Source organism: Rattus rattus, chromosome 15, assembly GCF_011064425.1.
Source record: "Rattus rattus isolate New Zealand chromosome 15, Rrattus_CSIRO_v1, whole genome shotgun sequence".
Lineage (NCBI taxonomy): Eukaryota > Metazoa > Chordata > Mammalia > Rodentia > Muridae > Rattus > Rattus rattus.
In genome coordinates, this window is record NC_046168.1 from 36,953,896 (window position 1) to 36,974,566 (window position 20,671).

A 20,671-nucleotide genomic window follows, 5' to 3' on the forward strand; every position below is an offset into this window, starting at 1 on the left:
GACTCTTGAGTATATCTCAGTCTTCATGGACATATTGGTTGTTTTAAGTAATTTTGCTCATATATGTATTAGTTTTACTGCTGTGAACAGACACCGTGACCAAGGCAACTCTTATAAAGGGACTGGCCTACAGATTCAGAGGTTCAGTCCATTATCATCAATGTGGGATCATAGCAGTACCCAGGTAGGCATGGTGCAGGAGGAGCTGACAGCTCTACATCTTCATCTGAAGACTGGCTCCTGCATGGTTAGGAGGGAAGATCTCATTGCCCACCTCCACAGTGACGCACTTCCTCCAACAAGGCCACACCTACTCCACCAAGGCCACACCTCCTAATAGTGCTGCTCCCTGAGCCAAGCATATTCAAACCACCATATGTATGTGTGTGTGTGTGTGTGTGTGTGTGTGTGTGTGTGTGTGTGTGTGTATACATATGCATATATATGATTGTATTATTTTCCGTTCTTGAAATTCATTCTGTTGCATAGTGTTGTCTATTGATGATGCTTTCTGATGTAGTTTTTATTTGATTATTCATTTCTTTCATTTCCAGCATTTTTGTTGGGTCTTTTTCATAGTTTCAGTTTCCTCAATTGAACTTTTCTTACACATTTTGGTCTTTTGGCTCCAATTTACTATTTCGTTCATTTTGAAGATTGTCTTATCAAAGTTTCTGATAGATTTCTTTAGTTTGTGTGTTTGTTTGATCGTTCAGTATAGTTACTGATTTTTTTTTTTTTTAAGTAGGACTATAAATTCTTTATTAGTATTCCAGCTATTTCAGCAGTTTCTGCCTTCTTTTATGAGGGCACTGGGAGGTCCAGGATGGGCTGTGGTATACAGTTGTATTATCCTTTTTGTAGAGTTTTGCATGTTTATTTTGTAGTTTTAACTTTTTCTTCTTTGGCTGTTTGTTTTCTGTGAGTTCTAGAGAGAGAGAGAGGTACCTTGACTTCACTGCTGTTTATGGTGGGGAGACAGTGTTATGGCTCACTTTCCATTGGCAGACTTTGGTTTGTATAGCTGTAGGAGAACCTTTTCATTACACTTGTTGTGGTCAGATCCTGCTCAGGGGTGGCACACATCTTTAATCCTAGCACTCGAGGTAGAGGTAGGAGCACCTCCATTGTGCAGTCAATACCGCCCTCATCTACATGGCAAGTCTCTGGCCATCCAGTTAGCCTTGTCCTGAAAGAGCAAAACTCACTGCTAGCTAGTTTTATGTCAACTGCATACAACCTATAGTCATCCTGAGAGGATGGAACGCTTAGAATTCCTCCAGACCAGGCTGTACTGTAAGCAGACAAACCTGTCGGCATTTTAGTACTTACTGACTGATGAGAGAGGTCCAGTCTACTGTGGGTGGTACCGCTCTTGGGCTGGTGGTCTTAGGTTCTATATGAAGCAGACTGAGCAAGCAAGCCATGATGAACAAGCCAGTAAGCAGCACTCCTCCATGGCCTCTGCATCAGCTCCTGCCTCTAGGTTCTTCCTCTGCCCAAGTTCCTGCCCTGACTTCCTACAGTGATGAACTGTGATATGGAAAAATAAGCCAAGTAAATCCCTTTCTCTCCAAGTTGCTTTTGGTTATGATGTTTCATCAAAGCAATAGTAACCTTAATTAGGACAAAAATTGGTACCAGGACGGGGTATTTCCGTGACAGACCTGACCATGTTTTGGGAGGATTGTTGAAGGGCTTTGAACCTTTGGGATAGAAGTCATTGAGTGTTGAGAGCTCAATAGGCTGTTGGGGAGAAGCTCGGAAGTAAGAATGTAGAGAGCAGTGCAGATAATGGAGACCTGGGTTATGGAGTCTCAGAGGAAAGCAAAAACTCCAAGGTCATTTGTGTGAAGAATCTGTACTGTCTGGTTAGTTGGAGCTGAAGAATTTTTGGTGATTAACAAGAATTTTTGGTGATGATTTTTGGATTGCATTGAATCTGTAGATTACCTATGGTAGGATGGCCATTTTTAATAATCTTACCATTCCATATACACGGCAGATCTTTATATCTTCTGCTATCTTTCTACAGTGTCCTTAAAGGTTTTGTTTGATTTTCCTTTTCATTTCAAGTCTTTCATTTGCTTGGTTAGAGTTATCCTGAGATAGTTTATATTATTTGAGGTTATTGTGAAAAGTGTTGTGTCTCTAATTTCTTTCTCAGCCTTTTTGCCATTTGTATATAGGAAGGCTATTGATTTTTTTTTTTTTTGTTTTAGCTACTTTTGTGTCCAGCTACATTGCTGAAAGTGTTTATCAGTAAGAATATCCTAGTAGAATTTATAGGTCACTTATGTATACGATCATATCATCTGCAAATAATGATAGTTTGACTTCTTCCTTTCTAATTTGTATCCCCTTGATCTCCTTTTGTTGTCTTATTGCTTTAGCAAAGATTTTAAGTATTGTATTGACAATGTATTAAGAGTGGACAGCCTTGTCTTACTCTTGATTAATGGAATTGTTTTGAGTTTCTCTCCATTTAAGTTGGAGTTGGCCATGGGCTTGCTGCAAGCTGCCATTATTGTGTTTATCATTAAAGGGGTGTTGGGTTTTGTGAAAGGTCTTTTCTGCATGTAATGAGATGATCATAAATTTTTTTTTCTATTAGCTTGTTTATATTGTGGATTGTATTTATTGATTTTTGTATATTGAATTGTCCCTAAATCTTTGAGATGATGTATACTTGATCATTGTTGGTCCTTTTGATGCTGTTGGATTTGGTTCACATTTTTTTTTCCTCTAAGACAAAATTTCTTTGCGTAGCAGTGGCTTAGAGCTCACTCTGTAGACCAGGCTGACCTTGAACTCAGAAACGCCTGCCTCTGACTCTGACTCTGACTCCTGAGTGCTGGTCTTAAGGGCATGCATCACAATGGCACAGCTGGTTTGCAAGTATTTTATTGATGCTCTTTGCATAAGGGAAGTTGGTCTGTAAGTCTCTTTCTTTGTTGAGACTTTATGTGGTTTGGGAATCACAGTAACTGTGGCCTCAGAAAATAAATTGGGCCGTGTACTTTCTGGTTTTGTTTTGTGAAATAATTTGAGGAGTGTTGGAATTAACTCTTCATTGAAAGTCTGTTAGAATTAGGTGTTAAAACCATCTGCCCCTGCACGTTTTGGTAGGAAACTTTTAATAAGTGCTTCTGTTTCACCAGGGGTTATAGATTTGTTTAAGTTGCTTATCTGATCTTGTTTTAACTTGGTTAAGTGGTATGTATCAAGAAAATTATCCATTTCTTTTAGACAGGTTTTTAAAGTATGTCCTTATGATTGTTGGATTTTCTTTGTGTTTGTTGTTATAGCTCCATTTTCCTTTCTAATTTTGTTCATTTGGGTATTCTCTCTCTACCTTTTAGTTAATTTGAATATGGTTTTGTCAGTTTTACTGATTTTCTCAAAGAAATTTCTTTCATTGATTAATTGTATTGTTTCTTTGTTTTTATTTTATTGAATTCAGCCCTGAGTTTGATTATCTCTTACCATCTACTTCTTTTGGGTATGATTTTTTTCCTTTTTGTTATAGAGCTTTCAGGTGTGCTGTTAAGTCACTAGTATGAGATCTCTCCACTTTTTTTTTTTTTTTTGGTAGACACTTAGCTAATTTAGGTTTTAGAACTGCCATCATTATAGCCCATAAATTTGGTATGTTATATATTAATGTTCACTCAATTATAGAAAGTATTTAATTTTTTAATTTATGTCTTGATCCATTTTTTATTCAGTAAGAATTTGATTTCCATGAATTTTCAAGATTCCTGTTATTTCTTTTGTTGTTGATATCCAGCTTCGAGCAGAGTGGTCAGAAAGGATGCAAGGTATTATTTCAATTTTCTTGTATCTGTTTAGACTTGTTTTGTGTCTTAGTATGTGGTTTATTTTGGAGAAAGTACCATGAGGTGCAGTGCAGAAGGTATATTCTTCTGTGATTGGGCAAAACGTTCTGTAAATATCTGTTAGGTTCATTTGGTTTATAATGTTTGTTTCCTCCAGTATTTCTCTGTTTAGTTTTTGACTGGATGACTTGCTCATTGTTGAGAGTGGGGTACTGAAGTGTCCTAGCAACAGCGTGTGAGAGTCAATATGTATTTTAAGCTGTAGTTGTGTTTCTTTTTAAATTTGGGTCCCCCTATGTTTGGTGCATAGATGTTAAGAATTGTAGTGCCCTCTTGGTGGATTTTTCCTTTGATGAGTATGTAGTATTTTTCCCTATCTCTTCTTATTAGTTTTGGTTTGACGTGTAAGTTATTCAGATATTAAAATGTCTACACAAACTTGGTGCTTATGTTTATTTGTTTGGTATATCTTGTACATCCTTTTACCCTGAGGTTATGTCTGTTCTTGACACTGTTTCTTATATGTAGCAAAAGTCTGGATCCATGTTTTTCATTCTATGCTTTTTACTGGGGAATTGAGGTCACTGATATTGAGAAATGTCAATGAGCAGTGTTTGTTGATTCCAGTTATTTTGCTGTTGCCATGGTTTGTGTGTGTGTGTGTGTGTGTGTGTGTCTGTCTGTCTGTCTGTGTTTCATCTCCTATGCTTTGCTGGTCTTGGATTATTTATTCCCTATGTTTTTTTTGGATATGGTTAAATCACTTTAGGTTGACGTTTTTCCTTCTAGTACCTTCTCGGGGGTGGGTAGTAGATACTACTTAAATTTGGTGTGTGTGTGTGTGTGTGTGTGTGTGTGTGTGTGTGTGTGTGTGTGTGTGTATTATTTCCACCTATTGTGATTGAAAGTTTTCTGGGTATAGTAGTGTGGGCTGGCATATGTGGGCTCTTAGAGTCTTATCTGTCAAGGCTCTTCTGGCCTTTAAAGTCTCCATTGAAATACATTAGGTGTAATTCTAATAAGTCTGCCATTATTCATTATTTAGTCTTTTTTCCCCCTTATGGTTTTTATTATTCTTTCTTTGTTCCATATGCTAGGTGTTTGATTATCATGTGCAGGGGACTTTCTTTTCTGGGCCAGTGCATTTGTTGTTTTCCATGCTTCTTACACCTTTATAGGTGTCTCATTCTTTAGGTTGGGGGAATTTTCTTATATGATTTTGTTGATTTTCGTTTTCTGTTCCTTTTTTCTGGGTTTCCTCTTTCTCTATTCTTTTTATTCTTAGATTTGGTCTTTTTACAATGTCCCAGATTTTCTGGATGTTTTGTGCCAAGGGTTTTTTAGATTTAACAATATCTTTGACTTAGTTATTCATTTCCTCTCTTGAGGCTTCAATGCCTGAGAGTCTCTATTCCATCTCTTAGATTCTGTTGGCAAGGTTTGCCTCTGAGGTTCCTATTCAAGTTCCAAAGTGTTTTTTCAAGATTTCCCTCAGTTTTGGTCTTTGTTGATCTGTGTTCACTTTTAGGACTTGAAATTTTTTTCATTCTTCCCACTGTTTGTTTTCATAGATTTCTTTAAGGGGTTTGGTCATTTCTTCTGTAAGTGTTGTTCATATTCACACAGGCTGTTTTAAGATCATCGTCTTGTGCTTCAGCTTTGCTGCAGTACTCAGGGCCTGCTGGGATGGGCTGGCAGGCTGTGATGGGTTGCCAGGCTCTAGTGGAGGTACTGCCTGGCTGTTCCATGTTTACAGAGGCTACTCCTGCCCCGGGAGCAGATAGGTGAATTGTGTATCTTCACCTCTCACTCAGTGCCTCTAAGTCCAGTCCTGTAGTCTTTCCTCAGCTCTGTAGCAGGTAATTTTCTACAGCCTCAGCCTCCCTGAGCCTGAGGGGAGACATCAACTTTAGAACTGAGCATTCTGAAGTTTTTTATTTGCATGTTGAGCTGTTGTGGGCCTTGGTTCTTCTACTGTAAGATTTTCTCTGATGAGTGTTGAAAGATGCACCAATGTATAGGGATAGCAATAAGGCATGAGAAGTCATTTTAATGTAATGTCCGTTAAGCAGAATAGAAGTTTTCCCATATGGTTGAGTTTATAATTTTTAATTAGACTAGTAGTAAATTGCAAATTAAGGTGTGATATTTCCTCAATTTATTTCTGATTTTAAAGGAAGTATGAGCATAAATATTGGAAAGTGATAGTCATGTCTGACAAACAGTATAACTGGCATTTCTATGCAGTATACCTTTGGATCATTTATACTGTGGGTCTGAATGCTGTTTGTGGGTATTAATTACATGAATATTTTATTAATATCTATCTACCTATGGCTAGACTCCTGGGAGGAACTTTCCTTAACTATCCTGTGACTTATTTTTTAGTCACTTTTTTGAATTTTTTATGTTTACATTTCATTTTACTTTTTGGCTGGTAGATTACTAAATCCATGAGAAGTGGAACTGTGGTCTTATTGAGCTGTGTTTAATAAATATTTATTTATTTGCATTGGACCACTGAGATTCAGCCTCACAAAATTCTTTACAAGTGTTAATACACTGATACTGGTATAACTGCTCATTTGTGTTGCTATTAGGGAACACCACAGACAGAGTAATGGGTAAAAACAGAAATTGGCTTGTTACAATTAATTGGGATTGAAAAGTCCAATAACAGTTTTCCAGTAGGTTTGGCAATTTTCATTCCAAGACTGTGCCTGCCTTTTGTGTTAGAATGAGGAAGTGAAGCAAGATCAAGAGGGAGAAAACCTATTCCTTTAGCTTTTTTATTGCCGGATTTTATTTAGTTATAAGGATACTGTCTAACCAGATCCCATTAGTCAATTTGGTCCCATTTCCAGTATCTGGCACAGTGAGAATTATTTCTAGTATAGGAATTCTGTGGAACATGTTAAAAAATAAAACCATAAAGGCTACCAAACCACTGTAAACATTTCTGTATCTAATTAGAAGTTAGACTTGAAGATAGTAGAGTCAAGCCTTAAACATAAAAACAAAAGGCATAATAATAGAGTTTATGTATTACACACACACACACACACACACACACACACACACACACACACACACACACACTCTTTGTTGTTGTTGTATTTTTGAGACAGGTTTTTCTTTTTTCAGTGTTAGCCCTGGCTGTCCTGGAACTCACTCTGTAGACCAGGCTGACCTCAAACTCATATATCTATCTGCCTTTGTCTCCTGAGTGCTCGGATTACAGGGATGCACCACTTCTGCTGAGCTTGCCTTGTACCTTTTAAATGCTCTCTTGCTTTTTATCTTCTTACAGAGTAAGAAAAAATAATCTATATTTAGCCACCCAAATGGCAGTTCATGTTGGTCATGTTATTTTTGTTTTCATTAAATTTATAATCATTAAATTATTATATTATATAACATCCGTATAATTAGAATTACAATTTGTTTCATAATTGCATTTTCTATAGTCATTTAAATTATACTTAAATTAATTTATTATTCACTATTGAGTTAGTTGCTTTTGTGTTTCTGTCACAAGACACCTGATCTAAACAAGGGCAAAAAAGATTTACTCCAGGTCCTTTGCTGTCTGGCTTCATTACTGTGGGCCTGCTGGCTGAGCATTGCGATGGCAGGTGTGTGTCTGGCTATTAAACAATTACCTCTCAAATTGTGTAATATTTTATTAGTAGCATGTAAATAGCATGTATCAAGATTCACTTAAGAGACTACAATTAAGAATTAATTTTCCGACATTAATCTTACTCTGAGGTTTCCTGTAGTGATGCATATTTCAAAAAGAATATTATTTATACTTTTTAATTTGATACTGGTTTCCGTGAATTGCATCGAATTTTCTCACAGGAGTGTTACAGATGCTGTTCTGTGGTTGGCTGTGCCTAGATGTTCTTACCAGTGTCTGTGTTAGTGATAGTTGTCTCATTTGCCTGTTGCTGCCTGCACAGAGAGCAGCTGACACAGCAGAACTGAGACTGCTCAGTAACATGCACTGATGGACGTTCCCCAGAGGTGAGCAGTGCATGTGCTCTAACTGCTAGTGCACACAGTGGGGATCTGACATTGCCATGTGTGAGGCAGAAGGTGCCTACATGACTAGCCTCCAGTGAAAACTGTAGATGCTATTTCTGAGAAGCTTCTCCTGTAACCAACACTGCACATACTGTTAGAATTCACTGCTGCAGAATTTTTGTGCATCCTGTGCTGTCGCCATTATCCTTACTGTTAGAGGTCTCTAGGAACCTCATCTCATGCGTGCTTTCACTGGGATCAGACCCCTGGGTCTTTCTGTTGCTTTTGCTTTTGTTTCTTTTGGTGTACTAATTCTTAGTCATAACTTTGACTTTGGGTGTTTTTTTAGCCTGGCAAGTCACAGAAACTTTGGGTAGTTGTGGGGACTCTTAGAACACTGTATTTCACTGACTTCACTGAAACCTTAATGTCTCAAAGAAAGCACCAGCTGCTTTACACTATCTCACAGTCCAGTCACAGTTCCGTGTGCTGTTGACAGAGCTTACATTGAAATATTTATCTTTTTTGGCTTGGACTAGAAGGCCAAGCTAGTTTCTGTAAATACGTGGTGCACCGGCAAGTATAACTGGAAGGTAGACTGGCTGTTGGTTGGAATGGAGGCCTGTAGCTTATGCAATATTAGCACCTTAAATGCTAGATAAGAAGTCAGATAACTGGGACTAGACAGATCATTTATATTTTTATTTTATATCTCAGACTACCTTATTTTTTATTAGGAAGAAAAATTGTACTGAATTCCCTATTTTTGCATGTATGTACATTGTATGTAAGCTGGTTATTATAAGTGAGAACACAGTGAAACCACTGAAATGGGCTACTCCATGAGTAGAAAGAAAGGTTTATTAAGGAATCAGACTGTTTACTGGGGTGTGGTAGGGGTCAGAGAGAACAGCAAAATGGTAGAAAAGCAAGCAGATTTTATATGTCAGCAAGGTTTGTGGTCTTTGAGCTAATACAGTCTATTCAGATTGACCAGGAACTAGATGTCCTTGCCTGAGGCAGTTGACCATTATGTGGATAAGGGAGGGACATTGTGGTTTTCATTCTAATATAGAAGCCCACCCACATTGAGGCTTCTGTTTACCCAATAACAATCCTTCTGCTTACTTAGAGCCCCCTTCCATTTAGGACACTACCTTTTTGATGTCCTTTTTGGACCTAACCGTAATTTCTTTCATTTCTTCTCCAACTATCTTTTTCAAATCTTAAGAAACATGCTTTTATTCTTTGAATTGTTCTATGTGCATATATCTTTGGTTGTATTATTAATACATAACATCCTTTCCTTGCTCTGGTATTTCTAAGATAAGCAGTGCACTGATTATATACTCATTATAGAGTGTCTGTTCTTCTCCCTCTTTAGTCTCAACCTTCTCAGGTTCATATTTTATTTGGAAATAAAAATCTGGCCAGCACATGAAGCTGAGGGCTAAGATGCACTCTACCTCTTGTTTCCTAGAAGAACTATGGGGGAAAGACTTCTATCTATAGAGCATATTACAGGTTCTAGTCTGTGACTAGAGATTAGTCTTTCTTAATATAGAAACATTTCCCACATATTAGGAAAAGGATTTCTTGTTTACTCACTCCATTGCAGCTCCTGAGAGACCTTGTAGTCCTTCCCTCTGAAGCCTGGGGAATCTTCAAATCTTATCTAGGAATAATTTGATCTTCATATTAATTTGATTTTCATGTACAGATTCATTCAGTGCCCCTATGTAAGTGTTACTTGTTTATATTTAATACTTGTGTTTATATATTAGTGTTGTTGTAAAAATATAAAAATAAAACGGTAATGTTGGTCTTTTACCCCGCTGGGTCTACACCTCGGTGCCCCAAGAGATCTGCTAGATATCTTGGCGGAAACACAGCCCAGCTGCACACTTTCTTTTTTTTTTTTTTTTTTTTTTTGGTTTTTTTTTTCTGGAGCTGGGGATCAAACCCAGGGCCTTGCGCTTCCTAGGCAAGCGCTCTACCACTGAGCTAAATCCCCAACCGAGCTGCACACTTTCTTACACTCAAACCCTCACATAAAAGAACACACAACACAATAATCTTAGATCCAATTGGTAAGATATAATTGCCCACTTAAACATACAAAGCCCGGTACTATCCATTCCTTGACAACATTGATAACAACCTGTAAATACACTGAGCAGAATCTTTTTTTTTTTTTTTTTTTTTTTTTTTTTTTTTTTTTATTAACTTGAGTATTTCTTATGTACATTTTAGTGTTATTCCCTTTCCGGTTTCGGGCAAACATCCCCTTCCTCCCCCGCTTCCTTATGGGTGTTCCCCTCCCCACCCTCCCCCCATTGCCGCCCTCCCCGACAGTCTAGTTCACTGGGGTTCAGTCTTAGCAGGACCCAGGGCTTCCCCTTCCACTGGTGCTCTTACTAGGATATTCATTGCTACCTATGAGGTCAGAGTCCAGGGTCAGTCCATGTATAGTCTTTAGGTAGTGGCTTAGTCCCTGGAAGCTCTGGTTGCTTGGCATTGTTGTACATATGGGGTCTCAAGCCCTTCAAGCTCTTCCAGTTCTTTCTCTGATTCCTTCAACGGGGTCCTGTTCTCAGTTCAGTGGTTTGCTGCTGGCATTAAGCCTCTGTATTTGCTGTATTCTGGCTGTGTCTCTCAGGATCGATCTACATCCGGCTCCTGTCGGTCTGCACTTCTTTGCTTCATCCATCTTATCTAATTGGGTGGCTGTATATATATGGGCCACATGTGGGGCAGGCTCTGAATGGGTGTTCCTTCAGTCTCTGTTTTAATCTTTGCCTCTCTCTTCCCTGCCAAGGGTATTCTTGTTCCCCTTTTAAAGAAGGAGTGAAGCATTCACATTTTGATCATCCGTCTTGAGTTTCATTTGTTCTAGGCATCTAGGGTAATTCAAGCATTTGGGCTAATAGCCACTTATCAGTGAGTGCATACCATGTATGTCTTTCTGTGATTGGGTTAGCTCACTCAGGATGATATTTTCCAGTTCCAACCATTTGCCTACGAATTTCATAAAGTTGTTTTTTGATAGCTGAGTAATATTCCATTGTGTAGATGTACCACATTTTCTGTATCCATTCCTCTGTTGAAGGGCATCTGGGTTCTTTCCAGCTTCTGGCTATTATAAATAAGGCTGCGATGAACATAGTGGAGCACGTGTCTTTTTATATGTTGGGGCATCTTTTGGGTATATGCCCAAGAGAGGTATAGCTGGATCCTCAGGCAGTTCAATGTTCAATTTTCTGAGGAACCTCCAGACTGATTTCCAGAATGGTTGTACCAGTCTGCAAACCCACCAACAATGGAGGAGTGTTCCTCTTTCTCCACATCCTTGCCAGCATTTGCTGTCACCTGAGTTTTTGATCTTAGCCATTCTCACTGGTGTGAGGTGAAATCTCAGGGTTGTTTTGATTTCACTGAGCAGAATCTTAACATCACCTGCCATCTTGTCCTGCCACGGCTTCTCTCCTCTCTCCGTCTCCTCTCTCCTCCTCTCTCTTCTCTTCCTTCAAACTTCTCTCCCGCCCATCCTTCCTTCTCCTCCAATGACAGGCCTCCTTCTATCCTGTACCTGCCCCTCACCTGTACTTTACAAATTCAGTGGGGAAAAGGTTCTGGTGAAGTCACCTGATTTCTGAGTAAGTGACTAGGCAGCTGTCCTAGGGGCAGTGGAATTAGCATCAAAATACAGATAACTTCAGGGCAAACCACAACATTTTAGTATTTATAAGTGATAACTTTATGGAGGTATTACCTGTTAGAAAATAATTTTGGATACATTTTGTTTTATGTAAATAAAAACTGAAGTATAAATACTAATGATTTCATGCCCTTATGAATTAGCAAGCTTGAGAAAAGAAGAAAGAAATGAGAAGAGGGGTCTACTGACTTCAAATCTCTCTGCTGGTCTTAATCTTTCCTAGATTCCTCTGGCTTTTAGGGACAGCTATGTGTCCATCTCTGTTTGGATAGTGAACTAACTTCCTTCCTTCCTTCCTTCCTTCCTTCCTTCCTTCCTCCCTCCCTCCCTTCCATTGTCTTTTTACTTTGTCTTGGTTGAGTTAGCAGGATGCTATACACTTGGCTTGCAATGGAGGTTGAATGAATGTTGTTTTTGAAAATCTAAGGAAAACCACAAAACTCTTGTTTGAATCCATGTTTCTTTATTTTAATACTCTGTCTAGATGAATTCTTTTTAGCCTTTAAGTCTGAGTTCACAGTCTGTTTACCGTAATGGGACCGAGACCTCGCCTTAAGTCACTAGTGTTTTAGGTTTTGCTCTTACACATTGGATCCTGGTTCTCCTACCACTTGTTTCACAGTAGCACAGTGGGCTGACAGCCTCTAACTCTTACCTCTCCTTGTCACTAGGTAGAATGATTTTGGTTGACTACTGTCTTGGTGCTACCTTATTGTTACCTTGTAATAAGAAGTTTTGGGGAAAGTGTGAATGGAGCTGGGAAGGAGGGAAGACTGTGGTCTGGATATATTGTATGAGAGAAGAATCTATTTTCAATTAAAAATTAAAATAATACACCTTTTCAGATAAAAAAGTAGTTGTTTTGGTCACCAGCTTTGGGTAGAACCCTTTAATTACACTCCTTAGGGAATTCCTACTCCCTCCTTTTCCACATTAGTGTGTACTGACATTGAGATTCTTATGCTCTTTATTTGTGTATGCCATTCATTATGGAAATCCTAAACTACTAAGTAGACATATAATTGTTTGTACATAATGTTTCCATTCAGAGTTTCTGTACTGTTCTTATGACGTTGATAATTCAGAATCTCTTTAAAGCAATACACTCAGTTCTCACTTTGAAGAGGTGGCTCAGATCTGCCAGTCATTTCCACATACATAGTTGAATGAGGTAGGAGTATTATTATCTAGAGTGAGGACACGGATTAAAATAAAGAGAGAGAAGGAGAAGGTTGGGGTTTAGCTTAGTGGTAGAGCACTTGCTTAGCAAGTATGAGGCCCTGGGTTCAGCCCTCAGCTCAGCTCTAGAGAGAGAGAAAAAGGGAAGGGGAGGGGTGGGGGATGGGGAGAGTGAGAGGGAGAATATATTTAAGATCTGGGGCTTGAGGAACCGGAGTGTTTACTGTAGAAACTGACCTTGGAGCCTTCTGGATAGAAGGAAGCAGAGCAGTAGATAGGGCTTCATTCCCGGTGAACACTGCTGTCAGATCAGCTACAGGGAGGACAGGGTTAGTGCTGGGATAGTTGATGCTGTGCTGCTCTTAGTAAGTCAGGCTTTAAAGGAAGGCAGAGATGGAAGCCAGACTGTCTGGCTTAAGGGGCAATTCAACAGGAGCTAATGGCGAACCCTGATATGAATAGTTTGGAGAGAAAAGGAAAGGAGTAGAGACTGGTGGAGCTGTGAGAGCCCTGTGTGGGGTTGCTACTTTCTCCAAGTGAGACAGGCTCAAGCTTGTTTCTGTATCAGCACGGAGGATTTAGATAAGAGAGCAAAGTAGGAAAGGAATGTTTGATAGAGCGGTAGTATGTTTCTCAGACTGTAGGAAGGACGAATGAGGGCACTTTGAACATTCTTTCGGGTCACATGCTTTCATTTGAATATCTACAAGGGGACTTTGTCCCTTTTAACTTTATTCTTCTTTTTTTGTCATTCTAACCATAGTAGCTTGTGCCTCATTGCATAATTTGCATTTCTGTCCCCTTATGATCAGTGTTGCCAGCATCCTTTTGAGTTTCGTCTTTTGAGTTTCTTCAAGTGTTTGTCCCTTCCGACTCGGTGGACAGTTTTTATTGTTGAGATGCAAGACTTTAAAATATATCTAAAAAGTCCTTGTCAGATTTATGTATCACAAATATTTATTTCAGTTTCCATCTTGCTTTGCATTTATTAATGTTAGCTTTGAAGAACATGTTTTTAACTTTAATGAAGGCCAGTTTGCTCCATTTTTATGGTTTATATTATGACAATGATTTTTCATTAGTACTGAGCTTGATTGCTTTGTGTTTTTGTTTATATAAAATTTGTGGGGTAATTTTTAATGTGTGTGTGGGTATACATACATGTGTTACTATGTGTATGTAGAAGTTGGTTTCTTCCCTTTACCATGTCCTGAGGCCCTGGGGATCAAACACAGATTATTGGGCTTGGGAGCAAGTGCCATTTATTACTTAGTAAGCCATTTTGTTAGTTCATTTTGTATATTTATTAGATACTCATGCCTTGATTCCATGTAGCTTGTAAGTTGCAGTCATATATGAAAGGGCCTACTAATGAGATGTTGGTATTTGTTTTGAATCAGTGACTGTAACTTTAGAGAATCATATTATTTTCTGGTGATATGTAAACCTCTAACTGTAAGTTTTTTGGAGTACATTATTCAGAAATGTTCTGCATAACCACAATGAGAGTAGGCTGTGCGCAGCAGTGTATGCACTGTAGACTCCATGCAACAGCTGTCACAGTTGGCAAAGTCATCCCAGAGAAGTGCTGTATTAAATTGGTCCAGTGGACACAATTAATTCAGAAAAAGGAGCTGTTTGCATGACAGGTGTGCTTGGCTTTTTAGGCAGCTGTATGATTATGTACCTCAATTATGGGCATGGTGGATAAAACTGTCTCTGCTTATGGAAAGATGAGGAGTGCACAGTATGAACAGATGGCAAGAATACTTGACTTTCTAATATCCTGCCATATTACTAGTAATTTTTAAAGAATTGGGATTTTTTTTGTATAATTTGAGAAATACCCTGAATATAAATGGAAGAAATTTAGATGAGCTAACTCTGGAGAAGGATGACACTAAATTATATTTCATAGCTTTTAGAAGTTACTAATGAATTTCATTGTTGCTTATAATTGTTATATAAACATGCAGGTAGTCTTTGCAGTTCCTAACTTTTACTGATATTTATTATAAAATATAATACTTTAAGGTATTTTGCTTTTGTGGCCCATATATTTCTCTCTCAGAACATATATGAAAACATATTACACATATGCATACACACACACACACACACACACACACACACACACACACACACACACACCTTTATGTAGGCACATGCACAAAAGCAGCCCATATAAAACCATGACATTTCTAGCTACTTTTTGGTATTCTTGCTAAGTATGTATGTCCCAAGTCAACTTGAAAGTGACTCTTTTAAAATTTATTGAACCAAAAGCAGATAGGTTATATTCTATAATTTATAGAAAAATTAAAAATTTATCATTTCCATTTTCTAGAGGTTTAGTCTGAATCTCTGAGATAAAATTAGACCATTTTATGTTTCATCAGTGTTATAGCATCTGTTTTAAAGTGATCAATACTTCTGGCCTATGTTGAAGTAGTAAAGGAATGTTTATTCTTAAGTTCAAATTCAGATTCAGATGTATTGCAGAAACTCTAAATAGTCAAGAATGAGTGTGTGATAAGCTTTTGAGATATGAATACTTTGAGGATGAAAGGACTATAGTTAAATTTACATTAGCACTAGCAAAGTCATGGATCTTGGAGAACCTACAACCATCACCTCCCAAAAGAGCACAGTCCCTAACTACACTCCAAATATTTGTCTTATACTGACAGATAATTTTTCACCCATAATTAAGGACACATTTATTTACAACAGATGGAGATCATTATAGAAAATCAGAACACATAAAGATGCAGAGTTTTGTGGCCTAGTCTCGACATCTGAAATACAGCTCAGGGATCGTCGCAGAAGTGGGAGTGGAAAGATGGTAGGGGTTAGTGGGACAGGGAGTTTGTTGTGAGGAATATTAGAAGTGACACCCATGAAGTCTAACCTACATGACTGCCTAAACGCGACCGGGGTAAGGATGGTGTCTCTGGACGTGCCAGAGTAGTCAGGGACAGGGGCAGTGTCACAGGGCCTCCACCCTGCACAAAGAGACGAAGGCAGCCATGGAATGTGGAGAGGGGGAGAGAGGGAGAGATCGTCTTGCTCAACAGAGAGCACACTAAATGGATATCCAGTACCAAGTGACCAGCTTTGAAAACACACACAACAGAACAACCAAGGTACACATGGTGGGGGGGGGGTTAGAAAGAGGAAAGGGGGAAATGATATAGTTATATTAGTTCAAGAAATAAAAACATTAGCATTTCATTAGCATTGTAGCAGTCAGTTGTCACTGAATGACTTTTCAAACACTATATACCTGGAATAAAAGTTTCCAAGGTAAAAAGGTAAAAAACTTGGTACCCAAGAAGACGGCTACTCTGTGTTTTTTGATAAGTTTATCAAGGGAATGAACACGTTTTTAGAACTTAACAGTTAAGGGGATTTTTATAAGTGATCCTTATAATCACTAGGGACATAACACTGTTCAATTTTTCCTATAATGCATCAGCTAGAACTGAGTATTAGGTATGAAAAACATGTTTGTTTTGATTTTGTTTCTGCTTTGCCACCAGTATTGTCTGTGGTGTTTTAAAATTGTATTTTGATATTAAAAGCAATTTGTTTAGTTACACCATCATCTATTTTGCTAATATTGCTCAGTTTGGGGAAAAGGACTAGATTTAAAAAATAGTTTCTAGTAAGTTTTGAATGCTCCTTTTGTATTTTAGATTTGAAGTGTGCTTAAATTTGCCTGTAAGGAGGTCCTCATAGATACTACTTTAAACTATTTTTCGCTTAAAGGACAAAAAATAAAATCAAGTAAATAATGAGCCTTAATAATTTCTAGGTCATCTTAGTCTAAAGTTGGTTAATAAAATATGTGTTTAAGAAATATACTCAAGGGAGGAGGTAGGCTTAAAAAAATAAAAAAAATATACTAAAGACTTTATTGATCTGTTTCCCAGTTCTTAGAGTTATACCTCAGGTAGCTGCTGTGGATGTGTCCTGTGTCTTCTGATCTTTCTCGAGTTCCAGTTACTGTTATATTTTAGACACACACATACACACACACACACACACTCTCTCTCTCTCTACTTGGTCATTTCTTATTTTCCATACATGTTTACACTCAAATGAAATTTAAGTTCATTATAATATAATATTTCCGTGCTTTCTGGTATTATATAGGTAGTTGACTTGGACTTTTAAATGGATCATCCAGAAAGCAAAATAAAAATGACTGAGTTGGTAGAAAAAAACTTTAAATGTAGCTTTTGATTATTTAATAATACAAGAGAAAGACTTTCTGAACAGAACACCGATGGCACAGGCATTAAGAACAATAAATGGAACATCAAGAAACTACAAACCTTCTATACAGTAAAGAACCCCATCATTCAGACAAAGTGGTAGGCTACAGAATGGGGAAAGATTTTTTTTTTTTTTTTTTTTTTTTTTTAACTACATCTGACATAAGGCTAATACTCAAAATATATAAAGAACTAAAAAAGCTGGAGACCAAGAAATTGAGTACAAATCTAAACAGAGAATTCTTAAAAGAAGAAACACAAATGACTGAGAAACATTTAAAGAAGTGCTCGGCATCCTTAGTCATCAGGGAAATGTAAACCACACTACTTGAGATTTCATCTTAGACCCATCTGAATAACACCAAAAACAGTAAAATAAATGCCACTCATGCTGCTGAGGATGCAGAGTTAGGGAAACACTCATCCACTTCTGGTGGGAGTAAAACGTATATGCCACTATAAATCAGTGCATTGTTTCCTCCAGAAGCTAAGAATCGCTCTACCCCAAGATCTAGCCATTCTACTTTTGGGCATACACCCAAAGGGCACTTGATCATACTACAGAGACACTTGCCCAACCATATTCATTGCTGCTCTCTTCCTTATAGCCAGAAATTAGAAACAGCTTAGATATCCATCAGTGGATTAGTAGATAGAGAAAATATTTATACACAATGAAATATTACTCAGAGGTTAAAAAAAAAAGAATCATAAAATTTGCAGGCATGGAAATGGAGAAGAGCCTGAGGAAAAGAAGGTTCAGTGACAGGCCCAAAGTGGGATCCAGCTCAAGGGGAGCCCCAAGACTTGACATCATTACTGAGGCTATGGGGCGTTCACAAAAAGGGACCTATCATGACTGTCCTCCAAAGACCCAACAAGCAGCTGAAAGAGTCAGATGCAGATATGTGCACCCAACTAATGGGCAGAAGCTGGTGACCCCTCTGGTTGAATTAGGGAAAAGCTGGAAGAAGCTGAGGAGGGCAACCCTGTAGGAGGACCAGCACTCTCAAATAACCTGGACCCCGAGACCTGTCAGATACTGAGTCACCAACCAGGCAGCATACACCAGCTAATATGAGGCCCCCAACACATATACAGCAGAGGACTGCTGGGTCTGGGTTTGGTCAGAGAAGATGCTCCTAACCCTCAAGAGACTGGAGGCCCCAGAGAGTTTGGAGGTCTGGTGCAGAGGGTGAGGTGGGGTGTAAAGTCCTCATGGAGACAGGGTGGGGGTGGGGAGGAGGTATGGGATGTGGAGCAGTTGTAGGGTGGACCAGGAGGGGAATAAAATCTGTAGTGTAAATAAATAAATAAACAAAATTTTAAAATTCTATAAAAAGTAAAATTTGTAGGCAAATGGTTGGAGATAGAAAAAAAATTGAGTGGGATAACCTACACTCAGAAGGACAAATATGGTATATATTTCTTATATGTTGGTGTTGGCTGCTAAGTCTTTGATAAGCAAACTTTAATCCTCAGAGGTTAGGTGTAGAGTAAGGGTCTGGGGAGGGAGGGAAGGATAGGTCTCCCTAAGAAGGGGAAATAGAATGATTAATTTTGGATAGATATGGAGGGTGTGCTGGAATGGGAGAATTAGAAAGAAAGGGGAAGCTAAGAAAGAGATGAGGGAGGGAATATAAGAAAGAACAGCTAAAACTAAGGGCCATCAGAGAGGTTGTATGAAAACCTGATTGAAGTATATGTATGTGTGAAGGTTATCTAAATGAAATAAGCAAATAACTGGGCAGATGGAACGCCACCTGAATATCGCTTATCACCATGAAGCTCCCAGCACTAGAATGGGTTACGTCTCATTGAGTTGTTGGCCAAAGGGGCCCCAAACAACATAAGCTATTGCCAAGGCAACTGGTTGCTCTCCAGTTAACCGTTGACAGGGTCCAGTTACTGAAGACAACATCTATACTAATTAACTAATTGAACACTGGAGCTGGTGCCTATGTAGAACGTTCTCACCTAGAGAGCAGTCTTCATGGTGCTGAACGGCACTTGGCACACTGTCAAAGGAGAAAAGTAACCACCAATCCAGCTACAAAACCTGTGACCGATTAAGAATGATATTCTTGCAAGATATATTGGTATAACAGTGGCACAAAGCTTGTGGGCATAACCAATATGTCATTGGATTTAAAGGCCACCCATGAGGTGGAACCCATCCTTAACAGTGCTCAGATGACCAAGAACCTGATACTGGATAGGTCAGGAACCTAAAGGAATACCAGGTACCACTGTTCTGCTGAAGGAATGTAGCAATAAAATCACTCCTAATTACGTTCTGCTATACCGTAGGTCAATGCATTGCTCAGGTATCATCAGAGAAGTGTCTTCCTGCAGTAGATGAGAATAATTAAAGACCCATAGCCACTCAATGCAGAGAGTGAGAGACCTTGGAACACTGCCTTAAACAAGATGTATTCATCAAATCCTTCTCCCTTGGAGAAAATTAAACTTTCATTTACAAATGGTTATCAATTGGAGAAAACTTCTGGTTTAGTGGTGAGGCCATGTGTCAGCTTCTTTTAGCTCTAGGACCCTAACTGGTACAGACCCATGCAGGCACCATACATGCTACCTCAGTCTGTGAGTTCATATGTGCGTTCATCCTGTTGATTTACAAGGCCTTGTTTTCTTGCTGTTCTCTGTACCCTCTGACTCCTATACTCTTTCTGCCTCATCTTCCACAGGCTTCCTGACCTGTGAGAGGAGAGATTTGATGGAGACATGTCATTTAGGACTGGGTGTTCTGAGGTTTTCCACATTCTTCTGTAGATTGTCTGACTGTGGGCCTCTGTATTTGGATATAATGGTGTCAGTTTTCTGAGGGGGAGATAAGGAAATGACAGTACTCAGGATTGAGTTGAGGGCTTCCTGCATGCCCACTAAGGCCTGACACTGAGCTGTATGTATCCTTAGTCTCATGTGAATTTTGTTCCTGTTTTAAGCTACTCATTGGGTCACTTGAGCACTTTCCCATGTGAAATGCGTGCTTGTCCTTACTGGAGCATATGTAGAAGTTTGAATGAATTATGGGTAGCCTTCTTTCTCAGATATCTTTTTTGTAGCTAGACTCTTCTTCTGTTCAATAGTAACCTAAAGATGTGTGCAAAGGTACTAATATGCCTAGTACTTCTAAAGTTGCAATTTTAGGAGGAAGCTGAACAGTATTTAAAATATAGATTTCATAATTCTAAATTTAAGATGAAAATTAGATTTTATGACTTTGCTTTTGGTTCTAGGTGCAGTTAAAAACGAGCATTTGTAGTCAGTATGTAATTCGGATGCAACCAACCAACAGGTGCCTTTCTACCCTGGAATGTGCTGCTGCTGCTCTTTCCGTCTTGGAGAAAAACAGTTGCATACAGGAGGTATGTGAGAGCCAGAGATTTTAAAAGTAGGTTAGCTTTTGTTGAGCAAATTTAGACATGCATAACTTGTAAATTGTGTAAGTCAAATGACAAATGGAGTATATCTGCAGTAGATATTTATGGGCTTTTATAATCTTCTTCCCCTCTGGTATTTTACTGTGTTAGTTTAGCATTCCAGATTGCATTATTTAAATATTTCCACTAAGCTGTGCAAACAGCATTTTTAATATGCTAAGTAGC

At 38.6% G+C, this 20,671-nt stretch overlaps 1 protein-coding gene across 1 annotated transcript in view; it reads left to right on the top strand.

Moving 5' to 3' along the window:
* The window catches only part of Dtwd2 (DTW domain containing 2), a 62,764-nt gene that overhangs the window by 33,299 nt on the left and 8,794 nt on the right, over nucleotides 1-20,671 (top strand). The window contains exon 5 of the mRNA XM_032885904.1: nucleotides 20,303-20,431. Within this exon, the coding sequence (XP_032741795.1) occupies nucleotides 20,303-20,431 (129 nt within the window). The remainder of the gene's footprint in view (nucleotides 1-20,302; nucleotides 20,432-20,671) is intronic.